The sequence below is a fragment of the Netta rufina genome (assembly GCF_964035555.1).
Source record: "Netta rufina genome assembly, chromosome: 7".
Taxonomy (NCBI): Eukaryota; Metazoa; Chordata; class Aves; order Anseriformes; family Anatidae; genus Netta; species Netta rufina.
Genome location: NC_140130.1, coordinates 31210485 through 31227504, shown reverse-complemented (window position 1 = coordinate 31227504; position 17020 = coordinate 31210485). Strand labels below are relative to the sequence as shown.

The 17020-nt window shown below is 36.9% G+C and overlaps 1 protein-coding gene across 2 annotated transcripts; it reads left to right on the top strand.

Annotated features, from left to right (window-relative positions):
* The first annotated feature begins 543 nt into the window (after window positions 1–543).
* Window positions 544–16800, top strand: FAM204A (family with sequence similarity 204 member A). 2 transcript variants are annotated; one of them, XM_084289688.1, is made up of 8 exons: window positions 544–576; window positions 1059–1373; window positions 2298–2388; window positions 2889–2925; window positions 3382–3484; window positions 5076–5165; window positions 15976–16082; window positions 16412–16800. In XM_084289688.1, the coding sequence occupies exons 2-8, from the start codon at window positions 1122–1124 to the stop codon at window positions 16461–16463; spliced, it is 732 nt and encodes a 243-aa protein (XP_084145814.1). In that variant the 5' UTR covers window positions 544–576; window positions 1059–1121; the 3' UTR covers window positions 16464–16800. The 2 variants fall into 2 exon arrangements, with proteins under 2 accessions (XP_084145814.1, XP_084145815.1); XM_084289689.1 differs by lacking the exon at window positions 544–576 and adding an exon at window positions 671–798.
* The last annotated feature ends 220 nt before the right edge of the window (window positions 16801–17020 follow it).

Genomic DNA, 17020 nt, shown 5'->3' with positions numbered 1-17020 from the left:
AGAGGGAATGGCCTCAAGTTGCGCCAGGGGAGGTTCAGGTTGGAAACAGGGAGACATTTCTCCTCAGAAAGAGCAGCCAGGTGTTGGGATGGGTTGCCCAGGAAGGTGGAGTCACCATCCCTGGGGGTGTTCAAGGGGAGGTTGGACATGGTGCTTGGGGACATGGTTTAGTGGTGACATTGGTGGTAGGGGGGTGGTTGGACCAGATGATTTTGGAGGGCTTTTCCAACCCGAATGGTTCTGTGTTTCTATGATTTTATTCCAAGGTTTAGTGTTTGAACAGATTCCACACTTCTGTCACAGCCAGGATTGCTGGAACAACCAGCTTTCCGTGCAAGCACCGCCTATAATTCCGACAGAGGCACCCACGCTGCACGTTTGGGGACACCGGGACCGCCCCGGGGCCCTGTGACCGAAGCGCCCTCGCCTCGTCCCAGGCCTTGGGCCCGCGCACCCCACGGTTGCCATGGAGACCCGCGAGGCCGGGCCGGGGGCAGCAAAGCTCCCGTTGATTGGCTGCGGGGCAGGGCCCAATCGGCGGGCGGGGTGTTGCGAGGGTGTTAAGATGGCGGCCAGGTAAACACGGCTGGAGGCGGCTGCGGGGGCTGAGGGGCGGCCGTGAGGGGAGGCGGCGGGGGGGGGCCCGGCCCTGTCCGGCCCAGCTCGGCCCGGCCGGTGGGGAAACGGGGCGAGGGGCCGCGGCCACCGGGAGGCGGTGGCGTGGAGTGGAGAAGGGCTGCGTGTGCGCCCCGGAGGGCTGGGGGTGTTGTTGTGGAAGCTGCGGTAAACAAAGCCTCGGTGAGATAGGCGTTAAGGAGGGGGGGGGGGGGGGGGAGAGAAAATAACAAAATAACAGCGTTATGGTCATAATGGCGTTAGTTTGTGTGCTGAAATCCTCTACGTGACTCCTCTCTCAAATAGTGAGTGTTAGCTTTGTGGTGAGCTTCTCTAAAGCACCTGATCATAGTTACTTTTCTCAAGGGAAATTAAAATGTGTTTGATATGTTCTGCTCTTGCTGATTCTTCTGTGAGCTGATCGTGGATTTATCTCACAACAGGTCTGCTTGTGTGGCTCCTCGCGTCTTTGCGATGATCTGGAGTGGCCCCGTTTAAACTGGAAGATGTGGAGCGGGCTCTTGCCTCCAGGTCTGAATGAAAGTGATGTTGACTTGTCTTCGGATGATGGAGATGAATCGTGTTGTTCCCCTTCGAAGGAGGATGCAAGTGAAAATACTGAAGGAGTTCAGCTTCCTGAACAGCAGGAGAATGGACCTGAAAGCAGTGCCACCAGTGAATCGCTTCTGACCTCTGTGCCAGATGGAGAAAACACATCTGAAACGCGCCCTCCTGGAGTTTCTTTAGATATGTGGAATGTGGGTATCTGAGCATGCTCTGGATGTTTGGAACTATGCTACCGGTTGAATGGCTGCTTTTTAAATTAAAATAACTCCAATTTGGGTATTTTAGGTAGTTACACACAGAAAGAAATAAAATACGATCAAAGTGTGCTCGCCTTACTTTTACCAAGTAGGGTGGACAGGAATTTAGTTAGGAGTTTAATGCAATTTCTGTTTCCTAGTGCAGTGGTAATTAAAAGCATAGCAGGGACGTCTTTTTGTAGCCATGTAATTATGCAGGATTTGTGTTAATGGTAGTGTATGGGCTCAGAGCTTCATTTTTTGTGTTAGAAAGGAATTATAGCTAGGCATGTTTATTGCTGAGTTGATGATTTATATCTGTGAAGTAGACCTGTACCCTTCTGCTTTCTGTAGGGGCTGGGTGCAAGTGTTAAGACTCCTACTTGCTTATATCCTCTCTTCACATTCCCATTGCATGTAAAGACAGAAAAGATTAAATATAAACAAAGCAGTCTGTGTTCCAGGCTTTTGAATCAAAATAAAAATTAGAAAAAAACTAGCTGCTGTCCTCCGTCCATCTGTGTAGCTAGTCTGATGTGCAAGGAATATGCTATTTAGAATTCTCAAATTCTAAAATACCATTTATGTGATAATAAAACATTGAATAGCTCAAGAGCACACAACCATCAGAAGTGTATTCAGCATCATGTTCCATGGGAAACAGAGGTGATAAAATACCTGAGGCGATTCCCGTTTAACACTGTCAGAGTTGGATGCTCTCAATGCATAAGTTTTAGTGTAATAGATACAGGAAGCTACTGTGGACACATGAAATATTGGGATAGCATTTCTCAGCATATTGTGCAACTTTAAAAAAAAAAAAAAATAGGAAAAGAGAATTAAAATAAAAAGCTGATTCTTACCTCCTTACCCTTGTAGAAATTTCTGGAGCTTCAGAAGAAAAACCGTGAAATGAAAATGCAAGCAAGTCAGGAAAACAAAGGCCGAAAAAGAAGGCGTGGCAGAAAAGGTGTTTATATAATCCCAGAACTTATTTCTCTCAAAATGGAGTTGCTATCCAAGTACACTGGAAGTGCATTGTTATTTTTACCAAGAGTAGAATGCCTGAATAGATGCCTTGTGTTATCTGGGACATTATTTCTCTGACTGCTGTGCTTCACTTCCAAGACTAGGTTGTAAAATGCTACTTAAAGTTCAGGTAATATGTTTTTCTCTTCAAAAAGGAGGTAGAACTCTTATTTCAGTCAATGCTGGCTTAAAATGGCTAGGCATATTTCAGTAGTTCTCTAACATTATTTTGTGTACTCTGATTAGAGCTCCCCACAAATGTTGTAGGAGGTTCTGCATATGAAAGCCTGACAGCAGAGTGATTTAAATGCACATGGTCATTGGAAATAGATGCTAGTGGGTTGATCTTCTAAAGGAAATGTGACTTATTAGTAATCTGTTAACTTTGCTGGGTGTCATAGGGTATTACTGTGTAATGCTGGATTTCTTTTTCTTTCCTAGAAAAACTGAAAAAGAACGCTAACGAAGTGACTAAGAGGTATAACCAGGTCAATGTGATTATCTGAGGTCTGTTTTTAATATCAGGCAAAACTGGTGAAAAGCTTGACCACATGCATAGCCAAATCCTAGCTCTGAGTGTCATGGAAAATATCTGCTGAAGTTGCTTGGTGTCTCTGTCACACAGGCTCAATTTGATCCCAATTGAGTTTATTGCTTGATTTAAAAACAACACAATTGGTTATTTAATGCAACTTACAAAGAACTTATTGTTATTCTCGATAGTGTTTGGCATATAATTGCGTAGAAGCTTGCTTTCAAGATTGTGACATTGCAATTACAGAGGGAAAGGAGTAATTTCACTTGCATTAAAAACTGTCAGTGGGTGAAAAGGGCTTGTCTGCCAAATAGAAGAATTTCTTTTGGTTTTGAAAAGAGCATTACAAGTTGTGGGAAGCAAACTGGTTATATTCATGTTTATTTTCTGGGATTTTAGTGTTCAACAGTTGGCCTGTGAAGACCAATGGAAAGAACTTACACAGTATTTTGGAATCAATGATAGATTTGAATCACCTATGGATAGCAGGGCTCCACAAAAGGTAATTATTGTTACAAAAGCAATGTCCTCTTCTACTTGGTAAGAAACAAAAACAACTCAGTGTTAACTGAGATAAAAGCAAAACTGAATATAATTGAGAGTAAGCAAATGATCAAGTTGCTATGAGGAAGAATAATTTTGTGAATTTTGTTCTAGGTTTCACATAAATTGTACTTTGATCAAAAGGTTGCTGTGCGTTCTTTTGGGAGGGACAATATTCATGCCTATTTTCCTGTTTAGTTTTGTATTCTGTTCTTTATGAGAGGCAAAAGACTTGATCTGCATTGTTTGATTATAGTAACTTTTTTTAAAATCATGCTTTAACTTCAAAATATGTCAAGTCAGCCCTTTAGTTGAAACCAGCAGCTCTTGGAATTAGACAACTGAATCTGTCATCTAATTTCACTGGATTTACAACACATTCTGTTCATAAATATTACTATAAAGCTAATCATATTTGAAGTAATTGCTACAATATAACAGACAAGTTACAAATGCATTATATCTTGGGTTTCTTCTGTAGTTTTTCACTTGCATAATGTAAATGTCTGCATTGACACTGACATTGAGCTCTGTCTGAGCTCTTTTAGTGGGCATTTGCTTGTCATTAAACTATTCAGGCTAGTTCTGGAATAAGGCCCAAAGAGTTAACATGCAGCTACTGTCCATGTAAGTTAAGAGACTTAATTGCTAGCACAATGTCTCATAAATTTCAGAAAAGGCATCTAACAACTAGATATCACTGCAACTTTCAGTTGTACACTCCTTTAACTTCCACCTGAATAATTAAGAGTGGTATTTGCGGATATTGCAGGTATTTGCAGTTTCTCAATAGTTGTTTCTTTCTATTTTTTTTTTTTAAAGTATATGTTTTGAAACCATTCAAAGTGTTTTCTTTAGCATCATTACTATTTACTTCTAGTGAGGCTATAAACTGTGTATTGTGATGAATGAGTGATTTTCTGTGAAATTCCAAAGTTTCCAATTATAGTTTCTGTTAAATGCTTTATTGTTGCTTTATATGTAAAAGTCATTTCATGAGTTGTTTTGATCATAAAGGTTGAATTTTAGAGTATTTCCTCAGTTTTCCATGGGATAGCTAGAATTCTGAATGTGTTAGTATTGTGGAGTGGCACAATGCCAGAACTCAGTTTTTGGGTGAAGATAAGATCTTAGAACTGTAACGATACAGTGGTAATTGCCATTCTTCATGTTACCTGACACATATATTTCACATTTTGTTTAGAAAGCTCCAGGGATGGAAGAGATAAGCCAGATCTTCAGATGAATTTTATTGTGACAGGCATAAACTAGTCCGTGTAATTTTTTTTAACCCACAGTATTATCCTGCACATAAGATGGAACTAATGCAATGATTTGTGCTCAGGCAGCCTTTTGGTGAATTCTTAATTGTGCTGTCCATTACAATACATAGACAAAGTGATTTGTGTTGCGTAGAAATTACAGGTTTATGTACTGTCTTAAAATGAAGAATTTTATTAAACTTTTTAAAAGAAGATCCTTTCTTTCTCTCTTTTAGACATATCATTTCTGTTTATTTCCCCTAAAGATATTTACTTCTCTTTTTCTAGTCTGGCCTTGAACTTAGCATAGAGAAATCTGTGGCTGAAGGTGACATTGATAAAGCTGAGGAGCTGAGTGATAGATTAGCCATTCGTGAGGTAAGTGGACTATTACCAAAAGCTTTTAGGAAAAAATCAATTTTGTACATCTGTGTTTAAAAAAAAAAAAAGTTTTAACTAAAATAGCTTTGAATGTTGTTTAGGGCATCTTTTCTTAACCAGATTTTTTTTCAGTGATTCAGGTATTTTGCTGCTGATTTAGTAAAGGTTGCCAACTTGTATAACAATTGTATAACAATTAAAAATACAACCATACAACCATAAATATTCCAAGTAACCTTACCTTGAAGCCTTGATAAAGACTCTGCAAGTTAGAGTCATCACTAACTAGTGATCTGTATTGAGCTTTTGATTTCTCTGCACAAAAAAATATGAGTATGACATTCCCTTCCTGTCAGTTCCCCATGCATCAGGTTATTCTCTGCATTGCCTCCAAAAGCTTGGTAAGCCTGGCAAAAGATAAGATTGAGGAAGTTTAGTGTGCGATCTATCCAAATAAGGACAGATTGAACTAAGCTGATGATGGTCACCACTTTTTTTTTTTTTAATTCCTATGTCTTCAGGAGTTGATGGTAGGAAGAACTTTGAAGAAGAATGAAAGCAAATAAATGCTAAACGTCTTTCTGTAGCTTTAGAGTGATTTTCGTAGAATGAATGGATATTTTTTTCTTTAAAAGTTAAAATTTTTGAGTATAAATGTAAATATAAATAAATCCAGGTGAGAGAAATGCCATTTTCCTGAAGAGGCTGTCTTGTTAGTTGATGTATATGAGTAATTTTATGATAGTTTTTTTGTCTGCTTGCTGCAAAAAAAAATGGATACTTTAAACTTGCGTGTAGTGCTGCATGAGTACTTAACCTGTTAAGGAATCACAAACCTCTGGGAATGGAGATATCAAAGGGAAACGGTTCTATTGGTGTGTAGGTAGCAGCAATAGGAGTACGTCACTGAAATCTGTCTAGGCTGTTGTGCCCACTGCAATCTGTGCATAGGGGAGAAAGTTTGAAGGAAAAAAAAATGAGGGTAAAAATATAGTTAGAATAGTTTTGAAGATAAGTGAGGAAAAAAATCCTAAATGTAATGCTATTTGAGGTGAGTGGAAGAGATATCTTTTAAGTCACCTGATTTATATAATTTGAACAAGGGCTTTGCATTTTTTCATCTACCTTGCACACTGTTCTATGTTCACAGAAGTAATTTTGTCCTCACTGCATATACCTGCCAAATACAAAGATATTAGAAAAGCATTTAAAAAGGCATTCTGAATGCTTCTCATTATCATAGAAATACTTGGTGTTTCAGTTAATCTTCAATGTAAAAATTTGTTTTAATGCCATATAATAAAATACTGTGATGACCTTAAAAAAGAGAGAGCTTTTTTAACGAGAAATGCAGTTCTTTGGGTTCCATAAATACAGTTAGGTAAGACTACCTTCCTCTGTGTGTCTTCTTATACATTCGTTAGAAACTGCTACACTAACTACTCAGGGCAGTTTTTAATTACAAGACTCAGCCTTTTTCACTTGTGATCACAGAACCTCACTGCACAAATAATAACAGCTCCTGACAGGGATAGAAACATAGCCTAATGTTCCCTTTAATGTTCTCTTTACAATGAGCCACCTTCTCATTGTGATACTGTTATATTACCTTTTGTGTACAGCATTAAACACTCTTGCTGTTCTCCTTCACAAATGTCATTATTCCATCTACTCTAAAGTGGGTAGAGTATCATAATCAATAAAACATACTGAGGTTCTAGTGCAAGTTGTTTGACTATAAAAACAAATTAATGTAAGAAGTTTTAAGGTTTTGTAATATTTATGATAAACTATTATCTGATTTTGGTAGCCATGGGATTGTACAACATCTAGCATATCCCAGGTGCTACAGCAATATAATATTATTTGTGGAACATTAACTCCAAATTGTTGACTTTCAAATATTAGCATGTTGTAATTCTGAAAACAAAATGCTTGAAGCGTTATTAGTATTCACAGCCTTGACTTGGTTTTGGTTAAGTGGGTTTATCTGAATAAATAGCATGCTGGAAGAAGGAAAACTCAAATGACTCTGACTTGATCTCATGAGGAGTTCTGTGAAGGCAGAAACTCAGTGAATTCACTGGGGTTCTCTGCTAGTTTAAAGATGTGCCGTGTAGCCTGCTGCAAGATTTTATTTTTCTGTGTGATCTTAAGAGCCTGTATTTTATATTGTTTAGTGGATCTTTTAAAGTACTTCTTATTTGAAGGAGATCCTTCTAACAGTGGCTAATTCTTATTCAATGAAGAGCTGTAGGAAAGGATTCAATTATGGGAGAGGCTGATTAAAACATCATTGTTTTGTTCACAAGAACAATTGATAAAATATCTTTGTATTGTGCAGTATTGATTCAGTCATAACTTTCCTCCTCTCTTTGCAATTTAGAGAAATACAACATTTAAAAGTCATTTTACGAAATACGTCTAAGAACTGATTTCAGTTAATTTTTAGAGCATGGGGTTATTTGTGGTTTTAACTTCCAAATGCAACACAACTCTGAGCAAGTCAGGCATGGAACTGTACGATGACTGTATTGAAGTACAACACTTCTGAAGTCTAGAGCAATAAGTGGATGAATTATTGTTCTTTTATCTCAACCTCATCTTTTTATGTATGGCTTTCATTTTTCTTGAGCAATGTTGCAGGGTTATGGGTATGTATGTGAGAAATAGCTGCCTTCCGTTTGGGGGTACAGCCCCCCTTGTAGCCATGTGAGAAAATGTTCAGTGGGTAGGTGTTCTTTTTGAAATCAGGTGTATGGGTTTTTAATCGGCACCATTTTCTTTTGCAAGAAGCAGTGACTGGAACCTGCTGATAAAGCTTTTGCTTTGAGGCACAGATCCCAGAGTTCTTAAAGCCGTTTCCTGCCTTAATAAGTGAAACTAATTTTTGATGTATAACATTTATAAGCCTGTGAAACTGATAGGGCAGCTTCAGTATTTAGAAAAATGAAGCCAAAAATAAACAGATGACTGAGAATGGGCAGGAGAAACACGTCCTGAAAAGCAAAGGAATGCCAAAATGATGCTGTCAATATGCTATCATTATGACATGGTGGAAAAAAGTGTTCTTTTTTTAAATCAGATTCCCTTAAAATCAGTGATGATTTAGGCAATATGCATAATCTAGCAGCTGTGAGCAAATCACTGAAACGTATATCCTTAAAACCTGAATGATGCTGCTTCAAGATTTTGGATGTTTTGGTTTCCATGTGGTACTTATTGCAGGTTCCTTAAGAAGGATGTTACTGTACTGCTGTAAATGAGGCTTTGGGCTATGTGTTATTTGTTGCTTTCTTGTACTTTGTCAAACACACCCAAATGCTGACTTCAAAACAGTGTCTTCACTTAGTAGCGCTCAAGATTTTCAACTGTGGGAGGCTAGAAGTTACAACTTGGCTGCCTTGGCTAACTCGCTTCTATTAAAAAAGAATTGTACTTCTATGATGATGATAGTCTGATCTCTTGGCTAACCTCACTGCAAAGTATTACCCCGTGTTTCCTGTTGTCCACCCAGCTGGTGGACTACAAAAGTGACCCCCGTTAGTTTGGATGTTATCAGGCTAGCAGATACCTGTAACTACAGGAGCTTGGGCCATCCCCACAGTATGTCCTCTTCTGAGGCATTCTGCTTTGCTGAGGAGTTACAGTGGTCTTGAAATTCCTGAATCCATTATTTATGAGTGGAATTATTCCTGAAAGAGCATGGGTATGCCTGCATTTACGCTGTGTGGAATAGCTTGGTCCACCAGTAACTCCCTGCTTCTTTGGCTAGACTGCTTCCAGAACCTGGTCTAGTTTGAGCGTTTCTGTGCTGTGGTGCAGGTACAGCACATAAGATCAGCTCCTTTGATGGATTTTTGTTGAGCATCCACGTAATGCAGGTGGGTCATACTGCTTAGTCATAATCCACTATGGGTTTTTAAACATACTGCTAGAGTGATAATGCTTCATGTAATGCCTATATCATAACACTATTAGTAGTAAATAACTAGCAATCCAGCACAGTACGTGTGACAACACACATAGTTAAGGTTCAGTATTATAACCTGGTTGCTATTATCTTTTTTTTATATTGTAAAAAGCCAGGGCTTTCTGCTTTTAAAGTTCTTCTTTTTAAATGGTGAATGGCATACCTAAAGCTCTAGTTTGAACACTGCATTTAATTACAACTTGTTTAATTTGAGAGAGATCTAGAGAAATGGTAATAGTAATATAGGAGTTGACCAAAAATTCGGAACCCAGTAGAATGAAATTTGTAGTGGCATTGAAGTTTGTGTATGTTTAGCTGAATTACAATAAAAATGCCTTTCTTGGGAATACTCTAGGGTAGGCTAACTGAGATTCAGTGGTAGCAAGCACTTGAATGTGCATGTAGGTGAGACCAGATGCTTAAAAGTATTTGGATTTTTCTAATACTTTCAAAAAAGCTTTTTGGAATATTATCTTCAATTGTACTTGAATTGTTCTTACCATGTTTGTGAGAATTTGTCCAGATACTTTTTAAGAATTAAAGTTGAGTAGTTAGAGCTCAGTGGCTTTGTAGTATGAGGTGTTTATCCTTTTGAGTAAAGACAGTATCTGGAGATGCTTGGTAATTTTACTTTCCTGTAAATTGACTTCACTTTGAAGTGATACCTTGTAAAGTTCTGTTCCTTGTTCAACCAAATAACTCTCAAATATTTGCCCTATATCCCCAACCTATAAACCTGAAAATATTTTCCAGGCTTCTTTCTCCAGAGCAGGAGTTGTTCTTTGTGCTTTTTTTTGACTTAGATTGTTGTGCAGGGTCTCAAGAAGCACCATGCAGATTTCTTGTGGCTTTGATATTCTGAGAACTAATCTGTCTAAACCTCGGAGTTTGCATTTGGCTTGTGGTTTTTGTGTTGCTGCCTGGTAGGTAGGTGCCATATTGTCTAAGAGCATGTTAGCCTGGGCACTGTAACCTGAACACCATAAAATCTTGACCATGTTAGATTTACCTGTCAAAAAGAACTTAAGAAATATTTTGTAATTTGGCATGCTGAATTGCAGAAGTAGTTGTCAATCTCTAAAGAGCACAGGCTTTTAGACAGTGCTGTTTCTATGTACTTAGCTGGTGACTTCTGGCATTTCGGTGAAAGATTTTTTTTAAATGCTCCAATTTACAAGGAAAGTATGGTATTGTAGTCAAGTTTAAATGAAAGATCTATATCGTAATTGACCAAATTAATTAGCTATTCACTGGCACATCATTCTCATGTTACAGCAAAATGGGTTTTGCTGTTGTCTTCAAAACGTGTGTTGATCAATTTTCACCATTTTCTAGTGTTAGATTACCGTGGTTTGTAGTAACTTCAGCCATATCATTTAGAATGGGAAGTGCATGAACAAGGTTGTGTGTCAAAACCATCAAGACAGATTCTGTAAGCTGCTGCTGTCGTATTGAAAATCCGGGTAGGATATGGATGATCACGAGGTTGTACAGAGCTGTTTCAAACAACTTGTAGGGCTGGATGAGTTGGCTGCTCTTGCTTTGGTCTCACAGTTTCATTCCTAAATTCTGTGCAGCCTTCACAGTCTATCGTGCTGCTTTTAGGTACCTGAAGAGATTCATACAGTTTTATACGGAATACAACCAAGCACCAATTAACTTGGAAGTCTTGCCAGTTGAAGGACTTGGGGGGGGTGGGAGGGGGAGAATTTATTTTTTATCTATGAGGGATTTTATTTCTAACACTTAGCAGAGGTGCTTCCAAATATCTCTCTTCATTGAGGTTGTTTTCTTTTAACCTTTGGAACATGGCAGGGTTATCACCTAGAATTACATTCTTCTGCTTCCTTAATTATGTATATCTTTTCCTTAACAAACCTTAAAAAAAGATTTCAGATGTTACAAGTCTAATTAAAGAGACAGACAAAGCACAGTTTATACTGTAGATTTTTTCTGCAGTTCAATTAATCAGCATGTTTTCTCTTTTAATTAAAACCATTTTAGTAAATTAAAGCCCACAGCAAAACACATATATAATTTGTTTGTAATTAGCTCTTAATTGGTGGTAGTTGAAGCTTAGCACCCTTGGTTTCTTTCTTCATGATTGCCATTTTATTAGCAGCCAGTCATTAATTAATCTTTTTTTCTAATTAGCTTATAAAACTGTTGATGGCACATTATTGTAAATGTGATTTTAAGTTCAAAGCTTGTTAATAAGCTTTCTTACTTAGAAGAACAGAGATAAAGAAATTGCTGAAAACAGTACTACAGTTCTTTTTTTAAAACTGCCTTTCTTATAAGGGGGCTGTGTAAAGCATCTAACAGCTTATAGTTAATTTTTTAATGCTGTGTTTTCTCATGAATGGAAGAAGTTACTAGCATTTAAATGTTTAAATCTAGAGAAGAGCTTAATGGTATAACAGTGTTCTGTCCTTGCCCCATTACTGTGTCATCCAAATATAATTTGATGTTGTAATACACAGCATAAAAATACAACAAAGGTATTACAAAGTATTTTACAGTAGAAGTTGAGCACATCATTGAAAGGGGACAATTTTCACTGCAAAATCCACTCGGTATTCTTGTTTGCTTTATATATTTTATATACGTCAGCAATGGATAACATTCCATAACATAAAAGGAGAAAATCATTGCTAAAGGCAAGCCTGAAATAACTAGATTCATATTTGATGAGGAACTGTAACACTGTATTAAAAGGCTGTTTGGCTTCTCTCCTATGATCATAGGATATTTCAGGACCTGTTTGAATACAGATGTTTTGTTACAGCTTCTGTGGGTTTAGCATTTTGTATGTCATACCTAAATATTTCTGAGCAGTTCTTGAATCTATCTGGCTCATTCAGCATTTGTATCACAGGGTGTTATTTTAATGAAATATATTTACAGTGTAGTACTTGATGTTAAATGTCTTGATTTTTTTTTTTTAAGGAAGTTTTCTGAAAGTTAGGTGCTGGTGCAACTTGACAAAAATGTTTACTCTTCTGCCTGAACTTTCCATGCTATTTCAACTTCATCCATTTCTCTGCTTGTTTTAAAAGTGTTTTATGATGCTGTGCAAGAAACACTAGAAAGGGATAGCTGACAAGGAAAAAATTAAAAATTGGATAAAAAGTAAATGAATAATGTCATATTACTAAAAAGATGAGAGGCTAATTTGTGCCGACTTTTTGCTAATTTTGTTCAAGCCTCAAAATGAGGAGCTGTCACCCGTTCTGTGTAGCACTGATGACAGTGCCAATGATCCATGAAATAAGCTGCCGCTGGCTTTGTTCTGATAAGAATGAACAAATCTGCACAATGTACGGCTCCCAGAATCTCATTTTCATACTTGCATGCAGGCTAAAAGAAATAAGCTGTTTGCAGGCTTGATTAATCAGACATTTGAGGGTTTTTTGTCTCTTTGATCTCTTTCGTCTCCTAGGTAACTTGCTTGACATTAATGTTGAGCTTGAGTAAAGACAATCAGGAATTGTAGACCAAACTGATATAAAAATTAAAGACCTTAACACTTTAAGTACTCCAGTAATGGTTCCGCTTTACTTCAGAAAACATCTGTTTTCATTTAATTAAAGAACAAAAGAGAAAGGCATAAATATTTTTCATAGAGACCTGTTATTCCACAAAAAGTTAAAGTATGATAATTGGTATTTTTGAACAGTTCCAAGGCATTTATTTAGAAAGAAGCAAAGCTTCAGAAATGTGTTACAAGGTAACAATTTCAGATGAATAGAAATATTATGAAAAATAATGGATGAAGAATTTCTCACTTATGCTACATTAAACAGGTAGAGGAAGATACTCGACGTGATTATTGGTGAACTTGGAAATGGAAAGGTCTTTGCCCTGTTAGAAGCTAAGTTGTTTTATTTAGTTTGTCTTAAAAATATATATATTGTGTTACAAGGATGAACCATCATATCAGCTTTACTACCCAATATGATTTACACACTTTAAACCTGTAAAATTGAAAGGAATTTAAAAAAAAAAAAAAGTGTCGCAGTGCGTTTGCTGGAGGTTATGCAGACGCTTTTACAAATCTTCCAAGTGGCTGTAAAGATGAATGCCTCAAGGGTCTAGCCAGGGCCCTGCTTTTCCAACCAGCTAAAGCCCTTATCTTAAATCCAAGCAAAGTACCATTAATCTTTTTGAAAGACCTTTTATGGCTTTTAATATATCCCAAATTAGAACATTTTACACCCTTGGTTCCTGAAATATGGTGATAAAAAGCCTTTAGAGCTTAATTTTCCTTACTGCGTGCTCTGACCAATTTGCAGTTCTTTGTGATAATGTTTAGACACCTTAATTAAAATGCAGCAAAATATTGGATGTTCTATATGGAAAATGCTGATACTTTGACTACACAAGAAATTGTTGTATATATTTTTATTCATGCTTTTTTACTTCTTTTAACATTGTAGTTTAGGGAGTTATCTGATGACCTGAAATGTTTTTTAATGTAAAACCCATTGACCAAGCTTTTATGGTTTTCTTCTGGGAGGGGCACTGAAGATGTATGTCTGGGTGTGGGTGGGAGCAGAAGACATTTAATCTGACTGAAATATTTGTGTTTATATGCAACATTTGTTTTCATGTCTTGCAAATTTGGCTCTGTGTAGCCTAGACATGGTAACATTATTGCTGCAAAATGCTTCTGCTTTTACTTCCACATACACTACAGAGGATCTTATTATCCCATTTTCTGTACTTTTCAAAGATGGAAGAACTCATTCTGGCTTCCAAGAAATACAGATCAAAGGATTTTTTTTTTTTTTCGCAGCACTTGTATAGATCGCAGTAGTGTATATCTGTATGTGAATAGTGTTCGGTAGATTCCTAGAATATATTTTGAGGGACAGACCATTATTCATCATATAGTAAGAGTTCATTTTTAGCAAGCGTATTAGGAGGTAAAATGCAATTCAAAAATAATGAAGGCATGGTTCTGCGGATTCTCATGGACTTCAGCCATCAGATTAGTTTAAAATATAGAGCCTTTCTCATCAAGTAATCATTTTTCTAAATATTTTAGGTGAGTTTTCATAAGCATTCTTATAGTGAAAGTATAACAACATAAATAGTTGCACCTAAAAATTAAATGACAATAAAGAATGTTATCCTTTGTTAGTCTTTCACTTGCTATTTGGTGGTTCAGATGTTGACATTGAATTACAGATTATATAGTATTATGAATGCTCAGAAAATTACAGCTAACACAAGTTTTGAAATATCATTTTGTACATCTTGATGATTGCATAGGTGCATATTTATGACCCTATAACAAACAAACGCATGAACTAGATTTAAAAAAAAAAAAAAAAAGGCTAGCATTAGTTGTTGTGCGCAATTCCTTTTTGGGGGAAAAAAAAACCCTATGCCATTAACCATTTCTACTGCCAGTGCTTAAAGCCTCAAGCAATGCACAAAGTAATGTTTAATGCCTGGTAGGTCTGCAGGCTCTCAAACTCTCCTGCAGAAAGTTTAATTCTTTGATTCATGAATGCTGAAAGGACCTTGAGGTAAATAGTTTGTAGTGATGAGGGAGATTTCTTTTTTTGTGTGAACAAAGGTGATCTGGATATCAACCTACCTACAGGGTAGGTGTTAGGTGGGAGAATTGTAGATGTCAATACATCTACGTTCTTGAGCTGTCTCTTGTCTTATTTCAGTAAACCTTTTTTCAGAGTAAATTGCCTGCACAGGTGCAGCGGATTATTGAAGTGTATTACCATGAATAATGGTTCTTTTACATGGGTCTCCCATGCTTCTCTTATTTAGTGGTTCCATGACTTTCAGGGGAAATCTTGAACATCCAAGTGTATGTTAGTTGACTGGAGGGAAGGAAAACCTGTTTGTTCACATCACAGCTTGTAGCAGTTCTGGGTAAATGAATTGCTTGTTTGTCTTGGAGAAAAGCGGTAACTTCAGACTTCAAATTCTTTCATAATTTAGCTGCAAATAACATCCAAATCATGATGGCAATTACAAAATGTAACTACAGCGAACAAGTTATGAATGCCGATAAAGGAAAATAATCTGGTCATAGTTTGTACCACCCTTCTTCCATATTTTTTCATCTGCTCTATTCTTTTTTCCCCTCTTGTCACGCACTAATATGGGCTTAATTCTCATGGTGTGAATAAGATTATAGAAGTAAAATAGTGTTCACCTACAGCCTATTAGGACGTTATTTGGAAAGCACGCATATTATCACACTAATAATCTACGAGCTGGTAGTGTGAAGACTAAAGGCCAGATGGACTCTTAAGGACACAGTTTCATTTACTTCTTAGACTGGTTGATGAAAACACAGCTACTGGTACTACTGGAAAATGCATGGTAGTGGCAGTTCACCCGAAAGGACAGTTGTACACAGGAAACTTTTCATGTTGATAGGAACAGATGATATTTTACCACGATTGAGGTCTGGTTTTAACTGTGTTTTAAAAACAGACTGGTTTTAATAACTGTGAGAGGGAGGGTGTGTGTGTGTATATTTGTGTGTATATTTACTTTAAAAATAAAAAAGGCCATAGTGGGAAAGGCATAGTTAGTGCCCTTTGCTTTTATTCTTCAAAATTAAGGAATTGAGTGAAAAGGATGGCTTGACACAGGATCCCACTCCTTTGTGTATTTCTCAAGAGACATTTTTGTCCATCTAATCTTACAGTACAGCATCAGCTTAATATTGGAAAGATATTTTAATATTTATTGACTTTTGGGAAACAATACCAGACCAAGTAATTTGTGAGGCTTACATTTCATATGAGCCATTTGCTTCTATTCAGTTTTCCTTTGTTCCTTTTTATGTCTTAGCTTGGTGTGAAAATTGCCAAAGCTGCTGCTTGCCGCAACTTTGTAAAAGCCAAACAAGAAGCAGAGGCTGCCCAAGAAGCTCGGAAGAAAAAGAAGCTTGCTTGGGGGTAAGTCATTTGAGTATGGAATTAAACATTTGTGGTTTCGTTGGCACTAAGTGTATGCAATACAATCTCAGTTGAATGTTTCCTTAGTTGAAATAGGCTTGTGTTAATCTTATTTGTTTAGTTTAACCTTGTCTTTTTTTTTCTTTTGAGCAGTGTATAAGACTAAGGATGCTTTACCAGGATTAATGTATTGGTCGTATGGTTAAATTACATTGTCTTTATTATGGTTTAAAAAATAGGTTTTGATTGTAATTATAGCTAAGAAATGGTTGAATACCTGAAGTGTTTATGTTCACTATTCCTCACGATTTTTTTCTCCTCTGTTTCAGATTTGAAGCTAAGAAAAGATGGGAAACAAAAAGCAACATGGGATACATGTAATCCATTGTATTTTCATCAGGAGTTAAATACCTGGTTTTACTTGAAGAATCTTTGTGGGTGACCTTCTCAAATATAAACACAAAATTTAAAAATAAATTAAAAACCACATAAATCCTAACACATCAAATTCCTTGTGTTTCAGTGCTGTTAAATTACAGTATCTTGTTATGTCACTCTTATAATGTAGCAAAAATGCTATCTAAACATAAGTGCTATGTTAACAGCATTTTTCTCCAAAATATAAAAATCTAAGGTATTGTAGGTACTGTATTGTAGAATGTGTTTGGAGTCTGGAAGGGAGCTCTCTAAAGATGCAATAAAATACTTCATTCATTCATTCTCTGTGCTTCATTGCAGTTGCCATATACCTGTTCCATGGGTATAAGGAGAGGTATAAGGTTTTCTATGTTTTTCCCTATGTTATACAGACATAATGAAGTACTTTCTTTTCTGTGATTACTCGAGAGTTTAGGGTGGTGTTATGGGGCTGAATAAAGAAAAGAATACCTTACCTGTTTAAAGCTGTCCTTATTTATGTATTTATCAACTCTGTAAAT

Bases quoted from the DNA above. Each gene is read 5' to 3' on its own strand.
- FAM204A (XM_084289688.1), top strand. From the start codon at position 1,122: ATGTGGAGCGGGCTCTTGCCTCCAGGTCTGAATGAAAGTGATGTTGAC. The intron at 1,374-2,297 runs GTGGGTATCTGA...TTACCCTTGTAG, and splicing joins TTTCTTTAGATATGTGGAAT to AAATTTCTGGAGCTTCAGAA. The intron at 16,083-16,411 runs GTAAGTCATTTG...CCTCTGTTTCAG, and splicing joins AAAAAGAAGCTTGCTTGGGG to ATTTGAAGCTAAGAAAAGAT.